General features: G+C 36.6%; 1 protein-coding gene across 3 annotated transcripts; it reads left to right on the plus strand.

Annotated features, from left to right (window-relative positions):
• The first annotated feature begins 9562 nt into the window (after nt 1–9562).
• LOC109615581 lies at nt 9563–17936 on the plus strand. 3 transcript variants are annotated; one of them, XM_034294674.1, is made up of 8 exons: nt 9776–10764; nt 10902–11038; nt 11114–11207; nt 11364–11475; nt 12175–12398; nt 12585–12753; nt 13656–13783; nt 15232–17936. In XM_034294674.1, exon 8 carries the CDS (start codon nt 15624–15626, stop codon nt 17904–17906), a length of 2283 nt encoding a protein of 760 aa, XP_034150565.1. In that variant the 5' UTR covers nt 9776–10764; nt 10902–11038; nt 11114–11207; nt 11364–11475; nt 12175–12398; nt 12585–12753; nt 13656–13783; nt 15232–15623; the 3' UTR covers nt 17907–17936. The 3 variants fall into 3 exon arrangements, with proteins under 3 accessions (XP_034150566.1, XP_034150565.1, XP_028978736.2); XM_029122903.2 differs by having other exon boundaries at nt 9776–11038; XM_034294675.1 differs by lacking the exons at nt 9776–10764; nt 10902–11038; nt 11114–11207; ... (1 more) ...; nt 12175–12398; nt 12585–12753 and adding an exon at nt 9563–9756.
• Nucleotides 17937–18839: the final 903 nt, after the last annotated feature.

Here is an 18839-nt window from a genome sequence, read left to right on the forward strand (position 1 = left end):
GCCCTAAGCTCAACTCTTTCCAATCATAATCAATTATCATATCAGACACCCCATTCGATAAGGAGTTGCATCCATCCTGTATATTCATCAAAACAAAGTGAACATCACCATCAAAGACATCAATGTGCAACACGGTCGCTTGTGCGAAGGAATTATAAACCATATAACCTATTAACAAATTTTACAACATAGTTATAAATTTGACTTTACCACAGTACCATCACACAGGTCTGCTAAAACTTCATCGGTGTGCAAGTTCTTCGACCCGGAAGAGAACGCCAGAGCGATTGTATTAGCATAGCTACATCACACAAATGTAGCATTTTGACAGGACAATGGCCAAACTACCTCATGGCATACAAACAGTGTCTTGATAACCCTCCTAAATTTAGGGAATTCACAAACCTTTATACATTTTTTGTCCAAATAGTGCCGGTCAGCCAAACCCAAATCACAAATTGTATGCATATTTTGATTGTTCCCTCATCAACAATAGGGATGACTTTAGGTATCTACCCTCACGTCAGTTGGTTTCATAATCATACATTTCAACATTAAAGCTATTGAGAGGAAAATATATTTAGCTTTCACTTAATGTTTGATTTTGGTTGTCAGAAGAGGACGAGCAAAGTGGTGCAGAGAGGAGAGAGGTTTTCTAGTGTTAATTCATTAATAGGTTTTGTTGATAATAAAGGCCTAAATCCATTGAAGTGGGAACATTTATGTTTGGTGAAATGTGTGTTCAATCCAGATGATATTTTTAGATTAATAACCTGATTAATTACCTGCACTAGGCCTTCTGTAGCCCAGGCTTAATAATGACACTTATATTTTATTTTAATGACATTCCTTTTATTTTGTTAAGGTATTAAAATGTGGTCGGTAGTAGTGGTTACAAGCTATATTTAAAGAAACCTGCTGATAACATTTACTACACTATTTAGCTGTCTGACCAAGTCGATCCGTTTACGATTCTTTCATTGGTTATCCCACAGTGAACAAAGTGACGGAGAACCAATACATCTCTCGTTTTCCGTTATTTCAAGCTGGGAGAAATTTAAAGAAATCACACTATTCGCTCTCCGTTTCTCACTTAGTATATTGAAAATCAGCACTTGTCAAGGTAGGCGGGGAAAGAGGAGTTGCTGCTGAACAGGGTCAGTTTATTTTGGTTTAATCAAGTGCATCAAGCTCACTAGCTGACATGGACGTTAACGGTCCATGTACCTTTTGGTCACTGGATTATGTCTTAATATAGGAAAACAGATCAACAGAAAACTATTTGTTTTTTGATATTTGACGTCCAATATTTAATTTCCGATTTCAAACGAATATTTACCAATCAGAAAATAGACTTAATTCTATTTTTGTTATGGGGGGGGGGGTGTTCAAAAGGAAGTGTGTTCAATATGATTCATATGTTTTATTGAATTCATATGCCTATATATGGCCTCAAATTACTGCCAAAAGTCTTAAATGGGTAAATAAAGTGATGTTTGCATGGCTGTAAAACACAATCCACGCGACAGTTTTGCATTTCGTAGTTAGGGTTAAACATCTGTGAATGAGTGAATAAAGACTTGCAAGAATTAACAATTTGCATCTGTACACAAATGTTTCAGGTAGTAGGTGAACACAACTTACCAGGTATGGATTGGGTGGACAGCCTGGCAGAATTTCTGATGAAACTTGAGGATCAGCTTGACCCTCAACCACCAGTAAAACGTTTTATGTTCTATTCCAGTATGTTTATATATGACAATTACATGTATGCCTGGACCTGTATAGCACACACTAATTTTGGGGTCATGATTTTTCCTTAGAATCTAACATCAGCAACATTGTCAGACTGTAGCAGAACAATTAAAAAACAGAGAACTTCTATAGACAAAACTTCAGTATGCCATGCTATCATTCTCACAAGTATTTATGTAATTGCTACCTGCTCTGCTGGACATTATTGCCTGTTGCACCTCCAATGGTGTCTATAGACCAGCTACAAGATGTTCAACAGTTAGCGGGCACTGGTTATTCACGGATCTGATCCTGGTCTGTCTCCTAGAAGTGTACATAGAAAACCGAGTAATCTGTAAGCTAGCCAGTATTCAAGCAAATGGCTAACCAAGAATCAAGGCAAATTAGTCAATTTAGTCTATATCAGTATCTGAAGCAAGTTCTGAATTTAATTTAATAATTACATTATTTATTGGTAGTTATAGGGTTGCAAATGTTTACCTTGATTAACTAACAAGATACATGTTACCGTATTTGTTATTACTAACGGTTAGGTATGAGACTAACTTTGCAAACATAAGGTTACTGTACTGTAACAATTGCTAACTCAACACACACGTACTGTAGCTACATTAGGACTGTAGCTACATGGGTTTTACTCACGAGAGTGAAAAGTAATCGCCCCTGTGGCGGGAGTATCAAAACCGATGTTCGATCTTAATTCGGGGCGAATATTTTGTGGAAGCTCGAGGGTTGAGCAAATATTTGACCGCTGCAGTGTATTTCATGTATTTTGACTTATCAATTCATATTAATAGATCTTTGTGCTAAATTTTCATTCGGACCGAAGCCTCGTCCTTCTTCAGAAATTCTGGTACACGTAAAATTGGTGACCCCGTACACGTGATTTCTGATAGGAGGACGGAGGAACGAGTAGATTCGAAAGGACTGAAAGGTTGATGCTGCTGCTTGACTCTTACATGGGCCCATCTCAAAGGTAAGCCATTCCTGTTTAATCGAATTTGGCGTAGGATTATGTAGAAATATTAGATGTCAACAGCCGTCAAATTGTAAGTCTATTAAAATCTGTAAAAGTAATCGATAAAAGTAATATCCAATTGAAAACTATTTTGAAAAGTCAAAAGCAATGTCTGTGAATTGTGTGTGATTGTTTGTGATTGTCTGGGTAAAGCTTAAAAAGACAGAAAGAGTTAAAAAGCCAGAGGAGGGTTCCTGGTATAAGTGCACATTAGAAGTTCGCTAAAGTCGACCAGGGTACATGTATACATTTTTGGGTGTATGTGATCTATTTAAAAGAGACCTTGTTGAACGTGTATAAAATTTAGAATTTACGTGAATAGATTATTTTGAACCGGTGTAAATTCTTAAATTTATGTGATCTAATTAAAAGAGACCTGGTTGCATGTGTACATTTGAAGATTTATGTGATCTATAAGGAGACCATGTTACGTTAAATTTCAGAAAACGTTAAAAGTCCGGATTCAGTAATCGTTAAAATTCCGGATTGGGTAAACGTTAGAAGTCCGAATGGGGTCGGCGGAGTTAGACTCTTTTAAATAAAAAGACAGCGAGGCGGTAACAGAGTAGTAGACTCTGTTAGGCACGAAGATAAAACTAAGACTTTTTTAACAGTGTTGTCGGCTTAGCGCCGGGTAAATTCTTGAATTTATGTGATCTATTTAAAAGAGACCTGGTGACATAAGGAAACCTTGTTGAACCTGTGTTTTGAGTTTGCGTAGAGTGGGTGGCAGCGCTGTTTTTTAAAGCCAGCTTTAATAGTTGTAGATGATCTACTTGTTACAGCTGTGGAGGTAAGGACTTGGTAACGCTGAGGTTGGCATGACGACGGATGTAGATGCGCCATTTGGAAGTGCTTCCAGTTTTTTCCTCGTGTTAATAGCCAGAAATAGGAATCAAATTGAACATAGGTATAACGAATTGTGTGAAGATACACTTAGGAAATGTACAGAGGCCTACTGTAAATATTTTGAAATAGAATGGTGTTGATTATTTGAGTCTGTGGCAGCGACTCACGCAGTGTGTGTTTTGTGATAAACTGTAAATAACTAATTGCATAAATAAGATTGGGTTGTTGAATTGGGAGCGAGCGACATCAAGCAGTGTGGTTTTAAACAGGAGAAGCGTCCATTAGCGTCAAGTCTGTAGTGACTGGGGAATGTGGGGAGGATTTATAAACTGAAAAAACGTATCAGAAAGGTCTGTTTGAAGTAACACATTCACGAAGTATAAAAATGGTAGAAGCCTGGCTCTATATTAAGTGAATTAAGTGTAAGAAAACAAACAGATCTTTGAGTTTTACTCTGTGGCAAAGGGGGTGGGGAAGTGTGTGTAAACTAATTGTGTATCGTGATTGGACTGGAGCAGCAGACTGCGTCTAGACCTGTGTGATTAGAAAAGTTGTTCCCTCTTATGGACAAAAAGTAACACTGGAAATATGGTGTAATTGTCTTAATTTACTCAATCCAAACAAACTAAAATAAATTCTACAATCCAAATAGGAAATACTCTAATGTTAAAACAACTAGTAGTTAAAGGAGCGAAAATTTTATAAATCTCCCTTGTGATTTGTAGACAGAATCCCCTGATCCCCATCAGTGTGAACATTAGAACATCAGACCTGGAAAAGTAACAGAGAGAAGTGAAATCAGGCACCAAACTAAGATTTGCATAAAATTAGAATCCTCCTTGAATTAGTACACAGCCTTTTGCTTCCTCTTCTTATTTACATACATTTTCTGGTTTCATCCATTTCTTTAGATTCATGCTTGTTTAAATATCCAAGTTGGATCAATTTAACGCTTTGTTTTAAATGTCCAAACTTGATTTCCACAATAGGTTAATTTTAGTCTTCTGTTTAAAGTCTATTTGTTATTTTTTAGAACTCCCTAGTTTCATTTATTTCATTTTATTTAGAAACTTCGAAAAAGAAAAGAGAAATTATAATAAAACTCACAATAGATTCATTTTACACTTTTGTTTAAAATTGTATTTGTTATTCCAAGAACTTTCTGGCCTCTTTGACTTTTATTATCTTTAGTTTCAAAACACTTACTGATCACAGTCTAGGCTAGCACAATGGTAGACAAACAGCCCCTAGAGTTATTCCCAAACAAAATTACAGAAGACTGGAAGAATAGGATTTTCAATAAAATTGAAGCCACCACAGAACCAAAAAACAGACAAAAGACTAAAAAGAAACTAGAAGAAATTTGGAAAGATTGGCAAGACAGAAGACTATTACCAGGGGATACAGATCCATGTCCTACCGGAACATACACAGCACGGATAATAGTGCATGAGAGAGGAGAAGCATCCAAGGCTCAGATAGATTGGGAAAGAAAAGGTGAACCTAAGTTTGGATCTACAATAAGAGGCCTTCGAAAAGCTGAAAGACGCATGGCACGTTCCACCAAACTGTTGTTATTCATGAAGCAGATCACTCCAGGTGGACTCATCGGAGTTGGTTTAGAGAGAGAGCCAGACTCAGACACCTCCAATGAAGAATTAACTATCCTCAAATTACATTCAAAGCTCACGGCACCCCCCACCCCCTTGATTTTGGGAAAGCGTTGTGTTACGTCTTTGGCGGCAAAGTAAGTGTTTAGTTGTTTGGGTATGTGAACAAATGTTTCTTCAAGGGTTATTAGGTTTTCCGGTGACTGGCGTTTCCTTTCGGTGACGGATGCGCGGCCTGGCAGGCTGTTGGATGGACGTGGTAAGGTATGAAAGTTGCAGAAGGCTTAATATTAAGTTGTTTGGAAGGCGTAGGCTACGGTATGTAGAAAGTGGTGACTGATGGAAGCTTTGGGAAAGTACAGTTTTCATATGCTTTAGTAAACTATGTGGTTGGGTTTTGTATGTCAGATTTGAGGGTTTTGTGGAAGTTGATAGATGGATTTGAGAAAGTGTGGAAACTATAGGTTATTTTTGGAGTATTTTAGTTATAGCACCTGTAATTAGAATGATGTCGTTTTGTTCCATGTCCTGACAACCATTCCCTTGCAGCTAGCCTATTGAGTTGCGATTAGTACAGGATTTTAGGCAGTTGGACTGCGAGAAGGAGAAGTTGAGTGCTCCTGTATATAGTTAAACTTTATCTACCTCAACAGGAAGCTGGAACTTATCAAGGAAACCTGATCACCTTCCTCAGTAATAGCCAAGCTTATTTAATTAAATATTACATGTAGTTCAAGAAACACTTGAATGTTATATAGGCGTTGATGATCATGTGTAAAACCGTAAGGCCCCAAGGGGGGTCTCACGGAAAAGTAGGTATGCCTTAATCAAGGCCTACCACGTGGTACCTGACTGTTGCGGGCTGAGCTGTTGGCTAGCACAAGTGGGTACATCTGAAACCTAGTGATGAATTAGAATTTGGTACAATGATTTTCTAATCTGGTAAAATAGTCTCATGGTTAACGTATTATTTTCACTCTCCTCATATATTGAATAAGTGGTAGAATGAAGTTTATCCACATGGTGATAAACTTGAACATTAAGGAGACACGCTGTGTCCCAAGAGGACTGAATTTGAATCCAATATAGTCATAAATCTTAAAAGGGTAATAAACCTAAACCGAGTTTACTCCCCACAATCAAAAGTAGATGTATTTTAAATGCTGAATTGAGTTTGGTTAATTAATATAGTTTCACTTTGTTTTTATTCACAATTATATCTGGGGTAATACTGGGGTTTTCAAACCAATGCCTGGTACTCGTTAATGGAGTAAATTCTAAAATGGTAAATTGACGAATGAACAAATGGGGTATAGATGTGGAGGTGTTTAAGGCCTACATTGAGTTTCCTTTGGATTACTTATTGTACCTTGATTTTAGTCTGGTTTCTGTCTACATTACCATTCTTACGAGTTTTCTTAATTTCCACCCTAATGTTTAATTGTCGTGTAGATAATGATTAGCACATTTTTACAATCTGCAAAAATACAAGATGGGTTGGACACTAACTCAAAATCATCAGTTAACGAACATTGTAGGCTAAATTGATAGTATAGACTGAGGACCATAAACAAACAGTTGGCCTTTTTAATGAAAATAATAAATGTGTGGAGCCCAGAGCTTCAGGAAGGGGGGTAAAATAAAAATCGCCTATTACTAAGGGTTACATTCAAGTGTTCAGTCTGGTCTCATCTATGGTAATTTCACCAACACAAGCATATTCAGTTTTGGGATAATCAAACAATAAGTGGAAGCTAAATACATTTTCCTCTCAATAGCTTTAATGTTGACATTTATGATTTCGAATCAAATTGTGATAAGGGTGGAGACCTTAAGTCATCCAACATTGTTAATTGCTAGTACAAATTTGATGTCTTTGCATGACATATGCATGAAAGTAGCGATTTTGCCTGTCCGCCACTATTTTGAATAACATAGACACATCTACAGTTGAGAAAATTCCCTAGACGTTAGGAGGTAAATTGAGTCATGATGTTTGTTTAGTCTCAAATTCGTTTGGCCGTTGCCTGTGGAAATGCAAAATGTGTATATGCTAATTTGGCCTATAGGTTTTCTGGGTTACTTCACACGAGCGAACGTGTGGCATATTTGTTTTATTTCCTGATTTACTTAAAGTTTTTGTCATTTTAATTTGTTTTTGTTACATTTTCGATTAGAACATTTTTACTGAATGAATGTTGCTTTCACTTGAAGTCATTCTCATTTGACTCTGTCGTAAAAGCAAAGAGGGGAATGTATGAAATAATTGTCTATAATGAAAAAGAGTTGAACCTAGAGTCCAAAGGGATTTAAATAGGTATTTAGAGAGTTACATGAAGAATTTTGTTATAGCAGAAAATTGGTTGCTGTAAAAATCTACATCCCTTAATGTCCGTTCACAGTTTGTCTAATTCGGTTTTCTGAAAAGTTTGTTTTATACAAACTCTAACATGGTTATGGTTGAGTAGAATACATCTTACCATTTTGAAATGGTTTAGCAAAAATAACTAATTTGATGGAATTGTTCAGGTATTTGATATTTGATTAGAAGTAATCTCATGCACTATGGAATAAGTGGGTAAAAAGGTGCAGGGAGCACATTTGGTTATTCGTTACATGTTTATAATGAGAAAGTAATTCTGCTTAAAGAGAGGTGCAGACCCGATGGCGTGCCCAACTCACTGACACAAAACCAGTGAAATGGGTGGGGGGCTGTTCGAAATAGGTCTTTGTTTTGTTTGAGCTATTAAGGAGAGAAACAGACTCAATGGGGATATCAAATTGGGTATTCTAATTCCAGGTTTATTTACATATTCAATACCTCTTCATTATTTTTATTTTTATCATTTAGGTGAAACAATGGTGATTTTGATTGTAGTTCTGATACAACACAATCAGATGTAAATTATATAGGTGAACTGAGAATTGTCCATGAACTACTCTTTGAGAGTGATACTTCAATGTAAACAAACTATCTTAGCTGATGAGTAATTGAAACAGTGACGGGAAATGAGAAATTATGTACTGTTGTTATTTTTCAGTTGGTAAACCAACTATAGAAAAGAGTGGAATTGTTGTTTTGCTACACTAGCAGAACAGAAGCACCAGAAATGTTAATGTTTTAACGATACTGTTACTGTTTACAACTGGTCTAATCTATTTAGTCAAAGGAAGAAGAAAGACATTGGGAATACGGTTTTGAGTGTTTGATGGAACTGGGTTACAAGCTAATGTAATGGACCTATTTGTGATGGTGTACTGTGCAGTTACAACTAATCTTCTCAAGGATGATTCACACTTCCGGTACCGGACATTTGAAAACAATTCGACTGGTTGGAGCCCAGAGAGACTGAGCTTGGCTTAAAGGACAAGAGGCAGGTGGGCAGAGATAAGATGGACACACAAACAAACACACACAAACACACACACTGGTCTACAGCTACAAGCGAAGTCTACACTGAGGCGCCGCACATCTACAGAGAGGTCCTGGGTTCCTGTGAGCTAGACTAATCTTAGTCCTGACAATTCTGCCATGAGATGGAGAAGGCAGCCTCCAACCGAGCAGATGGCGGCGAAGGAAAGCGCCGGTTCTGGACAACATCTACAGGGGCGCGGAAAAGATCTACTGCACAACATCATGCTACGCTGGTTGGGTCCATACCAGGTAACATCTCATCTGCTGTCCAGGTAGCTGAGAGAGGAACCTGCAGATCGACGACACACTCTACAGGAGGGCTTCGGAGTTCAAAGCCTGCAGCTATGGAGCCGTTGGCTAAAACTGGTCATCTTGACATTCACAAAGGAGAACACACAGATTCTCCTGACCTGGCTGATAAAGCAGCTGGAATGGAGACAACAACAGCTGCATTGGAGCTATGAAGGACAACACCTTAGAATATACATCTGACTTTTACGTTCTGTTACACCGGCCTGCAAAGAAATGGTTCACAACTGACTATCTGACATTTGGAGGAGCAAAACATTTGGGATGACTTTGGAAGTACATCTAATTGGAGTCCAGAGAGAGACTGAGTACTTAGTTGACCATGCGGTGAACAAGTAGGTTTTGATTGAGATAATGGTGAATTTGGATTAGACACAGCAGAACCAGAAAACCTTTGTCTCTCTTTCTGGTAGGTTAAAAGATTCAACCTCCTAGGAATCTCCTTGAAATGTTCCCCCTTCATCAGCAGAACAAAATGGAGAACAAAAAAGGAACAGTTGTTGTTAAGACAAGCACCATTAGCACCTTCACAGGAAAACTGGCAGAGTAATTTTTCCAGAGTAACTTTTTTTCCCCTCAAAAATAGTTGTTTTTAATCTATTTTGAGTGAACAGAATAAAATGTGTCCACAGAGGGGGAGCAAAATTAAAGAGTAATCTGGAGTAACCGTTAACTGTGACTCCTCCCCAAGATTGTCTCCTCTCCCTGAGTGTTTTATCCGCCATTACGTTCATCACGGCGATCGCGACCGTTGCATATGTGGGTTTGGAAGAGAAGTTGAGCTTCTGCTGGACGTAAAAGTAAGTATAATTTTAAAATTTTACTACCTATTTTCATAATAATCGCTTCGTTTTTGAGCTCAGATCATTTTGCCGTGTTTTAACATTACAGAGATTGCTTTCTCATGTTAACTTGATGTGAAGTTTAACGTGAGCATTAGTGCTCGACAACGTTAGCTAAACGAGGAGAAATCACTAACGTTAATCACTTTTTAGATGCTGTGGTGCACCAAAATGTTTAGCTTAAGTTAGTTTAACGTACTGGGAAGGTGAACACATAGCCTAACCTTAACTTAGAGTTTAAGGATCACATTTTAAACGTAAATTATCTTATTTTTGTAACCAAATCAAGTAATTGACACCAGTTAAACTAGCTAAGTTAGCTTAATATCAAATATTTGTCCACTATAACGTTACGTTAGCTATCGTGACGAGCGGAGTTTTGCGCCACATGCACTTGACTCTGTATTGAGTTAGGTTAACGTTAGAATAGATGGAGGCCACATGTACTTGACTCTGTAATGAGTTAAATTAACATTAGGATTGATGACGCCATTTTGATGTGGATGAGCGCCTTAACAGAACTGTTAAACTGTTATTACAAATTAAAAAATTAGTGAAAAAAGTTAATTCATGTTGTATAGTGCATTTGGTAACACTTTAGGTTCCATGGTGGTTATTACTAGAGTGTTAGCAATGTGTTAATCGTTTTAACGTTAGTTATTCGCATAGCCTACGCATCACATGTTTAGGCTAGTTATTCATTAATGGAAGTTCCATCATTAATGAATTACTGCACATGAACAAATGATTAAGTAAGGGATAATGTATAGCGAGGAGGTTGTTATTGAGAAATACAACCCCGACAGGCTGCAATCGGGAGCCCGACGCGAAGCGATAGCTTATATTGCAGATTCTTTAAGCTCATATTTGGGAGAGACAGAGGGAACATCAGAGTCTGATGACACAGCAGTGTTAATTAGAAGTCCTCCTGAAAAAAATCGATCTGAGGAACGTCGTCTTGACCAAGTAAGGATCACAATCTTGCCTCTAAATTACATTTATATAGAATTACTTAAATAGTAAAGATATTTGGAACTATATACACTTGTCAGTTGTTAATAATTTCGCATCTCTGCTCGATTTTAAATCATTCCCCCCTCCAGATGATTGAAGATATACTGAAGAGCAGCCCCGGAGGCGAGAAGGTCATAAAAGAATACACACGCACTAAAAGTTTGTCAGATAGCAGAAGACGTGACTTGGTGAAAATATTGGTGGCCCAGATGACAAATGAACATGGGTAAGTTGTTCATACATTTATTTGTAAATTGATGTTTATGATGTTATGAGTTGTAATTGGTTTGTTTGTGTAAAGAACAAGCCCTTCCTGACGTTTAAAAGAAGAATATGCAAAGGGAATCATCACCCTGTTCCCATGCTTGGCTGACCCAAGGAGCAAGCTTGGATATGTAAGTAGCTGTTGCCTCTCAATCTTTTTGATATACAGGAGGAGGATATACTCTGTATTGCATAGTAAAGATTATCTACATTATAATTCATATGGTATTTATTTCTTTAGCTTTGTAATGTATACCTACTAAGTCTTTGTATTGTTCTGGTCATAGGAGCATTTTTACAATGCAGAAGATGGAAGTGGATATCTGGCATGGAGAATAAAAACTCTGCAGAAAGAAGCATCAGAGGGACGGATGAAACGGCCACGACAACCACAAACAGGTGTGAGATTTGATGTTTAGTCAGTGCTTTTATTAGCTTGGCTGGAAGGCTTGATCAACTTTAAAAAATATATATTGAGTATACAACTTTATATTAACAACATAAGCTTATTTTACTCATTTTCTCACATTTATGACTTGTCTTTGAGGTATTCTTTAGTTCCAGATTGGTCTGTCATTAAGTTATAATGGAAATGAGGTCAAGCGTTACATAGATCTCACACATCTGTTAGCAGTGAAGCTGACTGCACAAAATAAATATTTCATAATATCTACACTTTGTTATAATCAGAGGATTTGCCAGCATGCAGAATTCAGCACTGAACAAAAAGTCCGTTTTAAGAGGTGAGGGGAGTCTTAAATGCTTCTGATTGGCCATTGCGTTCAGGAAATCAACACCATATGTCTGTGATTGGCTACATCGCTCAATGCTGCAAACGTGTTACAAATAGGAACTCTGGCCTGTAAATTGTTTCTATTTTGTTTTAGTTCTTGTTGCTTTTCTTAAACAGATGACTAACAATTTATTAGTTTTAAATGTTTTATTCATATTTTTTTACTATTTTATGGGAGTCCCACAAATCCTTTTAATCTCCTGCAAAACGTACACACAATCACCGATTTTTGGTATAAATGTGTTGTGCTTTTGAAAGAAAAGGAACTAAATATTTGGTTTTCAAATTGTTTTAAACACTTTCAGGTGGGCCAACTACTGACAGAGATCCCTTCAAAGAAGACACCTGGTTGAATGATGAACGTCAGTGTCAGGAAGCAATTGCCCTGATGAAACATACAGCTGACGAGGCAGTGGTAAAGGAAAAGATGAGGTTAACACTTGCCTATCGCCAGAAGATGCTGCATGACCCTAAAGAGTCCTCTGATATTCTTTCTATTTTCCCGCATTTCATTGATATACCAGGCTTGGTATGTGAGACTTCAAATCTTTAAACATGAAAACATACACATATGATATTCAATGCTATTGTTGTTCTGCAGTAACCCAGACTCATTAGGTAAAAAAGTGAGATTCTACTGTGGTTCCTACTATCTTTAAGTAAGCTTCTAACCTACTTTACTTATCTTCCTAATTATCTTTGGCATTTTGTACAGATTGATCAAGATTTTGGACTTCTATTTGGTGATGCGACCTCTGCAAAGGTGTTGGAGAAGTGGTCTACCAACATAAAACCAAAGGTTATTGCACAGAGCCGTGGCCTCACACAGACTAGTGAGCTCCAAGACCTCATCCAAAATGCTGAAGCCACTGAAGTTGAAGAAGGTAACTACATTGTGCTATAACTTAAATTATTTAATAACAAGTTATGCATTTATGACAATAATAGCTTTATTCAGATCAGGGATGGAAATTAAATTTTTTGTCCACCTGCCACTGTGGCTAGTGGATTCCAAAATCGACCAGCCTTTTTATTGTTTTTAACCGACAATGTGTAACTGCATGTGAAAATAAATACTACAAGATCTACAAAACTTAAGCCGTTTATTCTATAGGGTAAAGTCTCAAGTTGTGCCTCCTCTAAAAGTGTCCGGGTGAAACAGCATGCTACTTTAATTTACGCCACCACAGTGGCTGCTAGGTAGAACAAGTTTACCAGCCACAACACAAAATCACCAGCATTTGGCTGGTGGCTGGTGCTAATTTCCATCCATGATTCAGATAAAAATGTGGTCACAACTTTACCCATTAGACATGCTTGATTCATTTGCAACACAGACTTGCAATGGGTAAACTGTCAGAATGAAAATCACCTGTTTCTCTATCTTTTCATCCCTGATTGTTTATCAAAGGCCTTGTATAGGAGATGCAGATTTACAGTTTGAAATTGATTTAATTTGGGTCTCTGAATAAAAAAAAAAGTTTGCTTGATATGTAGTAGATAAAGTTTAACTCTATGACCTCATTTCAATATCTTTAGAAGTTTCACCTTAATTCATCCACACATCACATCTGTAGTCGTCAAAACTTGGCCATGGATATGCTGTTAATACTGATTCTGTGTGCAGTATAAAAGTACTGGAGTGTTAAATGTATTTATACCAGCATATCATCCAAGTGAAGTTAAGTCTAAGTTAAACTAGTTCAACTGAATAGGAGGGTATGTTCAACCCCTTCTACCTAAAAACTTAAAACAAATTTGTTTATTTTGTTTTCCTTGTCTCCAGGTTGGGACAGCGACATGTCTTCCATTCTGATGCTGGTTCACCTTTTGCCACCCTCAAGTCAAGGCCGCAAAACACCGGGAAAGATCTCAGCGAGAAAAGCATGTGATTGTCTTGTGAAATTCATCAAGGTGAAGCTACTGATTAAGCAGATGACACTAGTTCACAATGTTGTGTTACTGTGTGACATTGAACTTGCTTATTTTTCAGACAGGTTCTTATTTGGTTCTCCACATTGTTGTTCTTGTGCTATTCTTTTCTACTTAATACATACTTAGCAGGGTTGCAGACTGCAACCAAAATAAAAAATAGAAATACAACATTAAAAAGTCAACCATTGATGGTTTTGTGTGGATGTACAGTGAGCACAGAATGTTCACCGGAAATGAGAGAAATTCAGGAAATTAAGGAATTAAGTCATATAAAAATGAAAAAATGGAGACACCTTTTCATTGGCATTAGTGCAGCACATTTTATCATATCGCAATTGCAATGTCACGACTATGCGATTATATGATGCAAATGCAGTGATTTTATGAAATAAATTAATTTAGGCTGTCAACGTTAATGCATGCATTTAGTTGTTGTTTCTAGTTTGAGTTGTGCACATTTCAGCATGTGTGTGTGCATTTTACTTGAGAACCATACAACTTGACTCATGAAAGCCTTTGTTTATATATAATCGCAATATGAATTTTTTTCCCAAATCGTGTAGCCCAAATCAGCATGCATCGATTAATCCTATGTTGTAGCAACAAAAAATAAATAAATCGGTGCGACCAACTGAGAAAGTTGGTAGCACCAGTGCACCTAGTGGAAAAGTTAGTCTGGAGCCCTGCTTAGTAACAATCTGCTGGAAGTATGTAATAAAGAAACTTTGGTAACACTTTACAATACGGGGCACTAATAAGCATTAATTTATGCTTAACTAATGCACAGATAATACTGAATTAATGTGTAACTCATGATTATCTAAGCTATTCATTAATGATTAGTCATGGTTGTTAATGATAAATTAATAATTAGCTAATGGTTTGCAAATATATAATTATGTTGTGACTTTACTTGTTGAGGCACATCATTAACTCATCATTTAGTAATTGTTGTAATTTACACATGAAGTTGCACTAATAATGCAGTAATTAATCATGTATTAATGCACATTAGTTTACTTGTAATATCTGGAAGTTGAAATTCAAGGCTTTTGGCTCATTGTGGTAATTAACATATTAATTAACACTATTAGTTAAAAAAAATGTATTAGGGAATTAATCCACAATTACATATTTAATTAATAACAATTCATGTATGAAGTAATATATTAACCAGATATATATTAACCTTAATTAATTCCTAATATAGTAATCATTAATGAATAGCTTAGATAATCATGAGTTACACATTAATTCAGTATTATCTGTGCATTAGTTAAGCATGAATTAATGCTTATTAGTGCCCCCGTATTGTAAAGTGTTACCGAAGCTTTGGTGGAAGACATCACTGTATATTTGATTCATTGTGTATTGTGAGTTTAACTTTTAAGTCACATTGGCACTAATGTATTTTCATTCTTTCATAGACCGGTACCAGTATCCAAGGGCACTTGGATACCATTGGAGAGAGCCTCCAGCCATATCTGCTTGTTGTTGGGCCAAGGAGAAGTAGGGTCCAGTCTTGTTTTATTGTTATTGACAAACATGCTCTACCCTGTAAGGCCTCTAATTCACTGGCCTGTGTTGATGAGCTTTTCAAAGCTCACTTTGTCTTTGGCACCTCATACTGTCAGGAACTTACCAATGTGTACAACTTTCTGCAAACCACTGTCTATGACATAGATGTTGAAACCACCAAGGTGAATCCTAGAGTGGCTGAGTTAAGAGCTAGAATGCTCCAGTGAGCAGATGATTTGTTTCATATGTAAAAGGGGGCATGCTAGTGCCAATGCCCTTATAAGGCACTTTAAGTTAGTTCATGGCCTTTGTCCAGGACAACCTCTTTGAGCAATGTGCTCAAAGAGGTTGTTCACATGTTTACCATAGTTTTTCTGGATTACGAAAGCATCTCAGCAAGTGTTGTGCGATTGACCGTTTACACCTCGATTATGGTGAAAGCTCATCCAACGCCAACTCCATTTCACTAGGGGATGTAGGTGTTTTACCAAACCAAAATTCAACTTGTGAGTCTGTACTCCCAAAAACAAATATAGAAAACAGTTGTGCAACAGTGGTAGCCGAACTTAAAGTTGCTGGTGTCGCAGAGACAACTATTAACTATGTTGTTAGTGCTCTAGAAGAAGTGGTTGGAGACGTTTATAGTCAAACACAAGAGTCTGTGAAAAAGAGCTTATCTTTAGAGGAGCCCATAAAAAGTTTGGTTGAGTCTCAAATTGATCAGTGTTTTGAAAAAATGCAAAATCCTTTTGTGGCATTAAACACTGAGAGTAAGAGAATGCAGTACTTTTCGGACAAATGGGGGAAAATAGATCCTGTTGAATATGTTCTCGGTACAAGATTTGCTACACGGCGTAATAGAACAATTGGAACTTTCGCCCAAACCATTGTTAAGGATAAATTTGTATATATACCAATTCTTGAGACAATACAGTCGATTTATAAGCACCCTAAAATTAAAGATATGATGATGAGGGATTCACAACAAATACCAAATTTTCTTTATGACATACAAGATGGAGAATTATTTAAGAATCATGCGCTCTTTTCAAAACAAAGACATGCTGTTCAGATCCAGCTTTTTTTTGATGAATTTGAATGCTCAAATCCCCTTGGATCAAAAAAGGGAATACATAAATTAGGAGCTATCTATTTTACCCTTAGAAATATTTCCCCTAAATACAATTTTGTTCCGCTTGTTCAGGATATCTCAACACTGGAAACCAATGGAATTCAGATTCCTTTATTTGATCATACAGTTTATGGAACCATTGTCCAAGTTACTGGTGACAACCTTGGAGTCCATTCCTTATTTGGTTTTGTAGAATCTTTCAGTGCTAGGTACTGTTGCCGCTTTTGCCTACTAGAGAAAGAAGACTTTCAGACAGAGTTCAGTGAAGATAGTCCAAAGATGTCAGTGCGAACTAAAGAACTTCATGCTGAACATTGTCAGAGTATGCAGAACAATCCCAGTCTACCTTATGTAATGGGAGTAAAAAAGTCTTGCCTTTTAAATTCGTTGCAATATTTCCACACGACTGCAAATTTTTCAGTTGATATCATGCATGATATATTAGAGGGTGTCGGACAATATGAAATGAAATTACTCCTTCAGCACCTGATTGACAATTACACCACACCAGCAGAAGTACACAGAAGAATTCAGAGTTTCAACTATGGCTTCTTGGAACAAAACAACAAACCTCCTGGTGTAGCATTAAGAGAGGGTTCCAATGACTTGGGCTTAAATGCCACCCAGAGCTGGTGTTTACTGCGTCATCTACCCATTATGTTTGGAGATCTTGTCTGTCCTAATGATCATCACTGGTATTTGTTTATTTTATTGCTTCAGATAGTCAATATAGTGTTTTCTTCAGTTATATCCACTGGTATCACTATTTATTTGAAATACCTGATTGCAGAGCACCACAGTTTGTTTAAGCATTTGTTTCCTGACAAGAACTTGTTGCCAAAGCATCATTTTATGGTGCATTACCCCAGTTGTATGCAGAAAATTGGACCATTGCTACATAGTTGGTGCATGCGTTATGAAGCGAAGCATAACTTTTTTAAAAAGCAGTTGAAAAGCTTTAAAAACATAACAAAAACATTAGCAAAAAAACACCAGTGCCAAATCGCTTACATTTGGCAAACATTTGATCCAAATGACATGAAATTAGGTCCTGGGAAAATGACTCCCTTAAATGAAATGGAAGTTGGTGCTGAGATTGCGGAGAAACTTAATGTACCTATGTGGACTAAGGTTCTAAATGTAAAATGGGTCAAGCGCTGTGGAATTACTTACCGTTTAGGATTAGCAGTTTGTGTTCAAGTTCAAAATGAAATGCCTGTATTTCATGTAATCCAGAATATTGTTATCAAAGATGAGCAGATCCTTTTGATTACAACTGCACTAAAAACGTTTTGTTTAGCTGAACATGTCAATTCTTACAAAGTTGCACATACTGCAGAAGCACCTTCTGTTTTGGAGATTAGGGATATTTTGCACCACAAGTTGTTTGATATTCTTATGTCTTATGGTTTGGATTCTGATTTGTTTATTGTACCATATTGTTTCATATAATTCTTCATCCTTTCTCTTACATTATCACTATCACAATTTTCTATTATTTTAGTATTGTTTTCATTATTTGTTTTAAGCTCACAAATGAATTAACTGTAAGTGTAATATTGTTTAAACAGGTGCTTGAAAAATAAAATTGAGACATGAGTATGTAGTTGTTGATTTTATTTATTTGAAGTTTTTCATTTATATTTTTATACATTTTGAGGCTGAAACATGAATGGTTATTCTTTATTCAGTTAGTTATTCTTTACAGTTTACTCGTAATTGATGATAAACAACTCTAGAAGGGAAATAAAATGTGGCAGAGTAAATTTGAACTTCCTCTGAACAGAGTTAAAAAGTAGCAGAGTCAATTTCTTGTAGCTCTGATCTGAGTAAAATAGCATGAGAGTTGATTTAATAAAACACTAAATAGAGTTAAATATCGTAGGAAAGAGTAAAATATTATCACTAAATTGAGTATAATTAACTCTGGAAAAACTGCTCTATCAAAAGAGTAACTTGTACTCTTTTCAGAGAGGGACCAGATGTTATCTAGCATAGAGTAAAATTTTCTTCAATTTGAGTAAATTTTACTCTGGCAAATTTACTGTGTTGGATGCAAGATGAGGAGTCAGATAGAAAATGAAGCTCTTGTATAAATCATGATGTATTCTCTTTTTTACAACTTGTTTACATTCCTTTCCAGCAATCTACCATGAAGTATTTTTTTACAACTGGTCTACAATAATTGATGTTTACATTTGTCATATTTCTGTTTACGTAATGACTTTATTCTCAGTGACATTTATAGTTATTTTCACACAATAAATGGCGTGAAACGGGGGATTGTTGAGATAAATGAAGTTTAAATAATGCTCATGTCCTTGGCTAAAGTGGGCCACCAGTACTTACCTGCCTGCCCTGAGAGGCGGCACATACGTACGACCC

The sequence above is a fragment of the Esox lucius genome, chromosome 10 (assembly GCF_011004845.1).
Source record: "Esox lucius isolate fEsoLuc1 chromosome 10, fEsoLuc1.pri, whole genome shotgun sequence".
Classification (NCBI taxonomy): domain Eukaryota; kingdom Metazoa; phylum Chordata; class Actinopteri; order Esociformes; family Esocidae; genus Esox; species Esox lucius.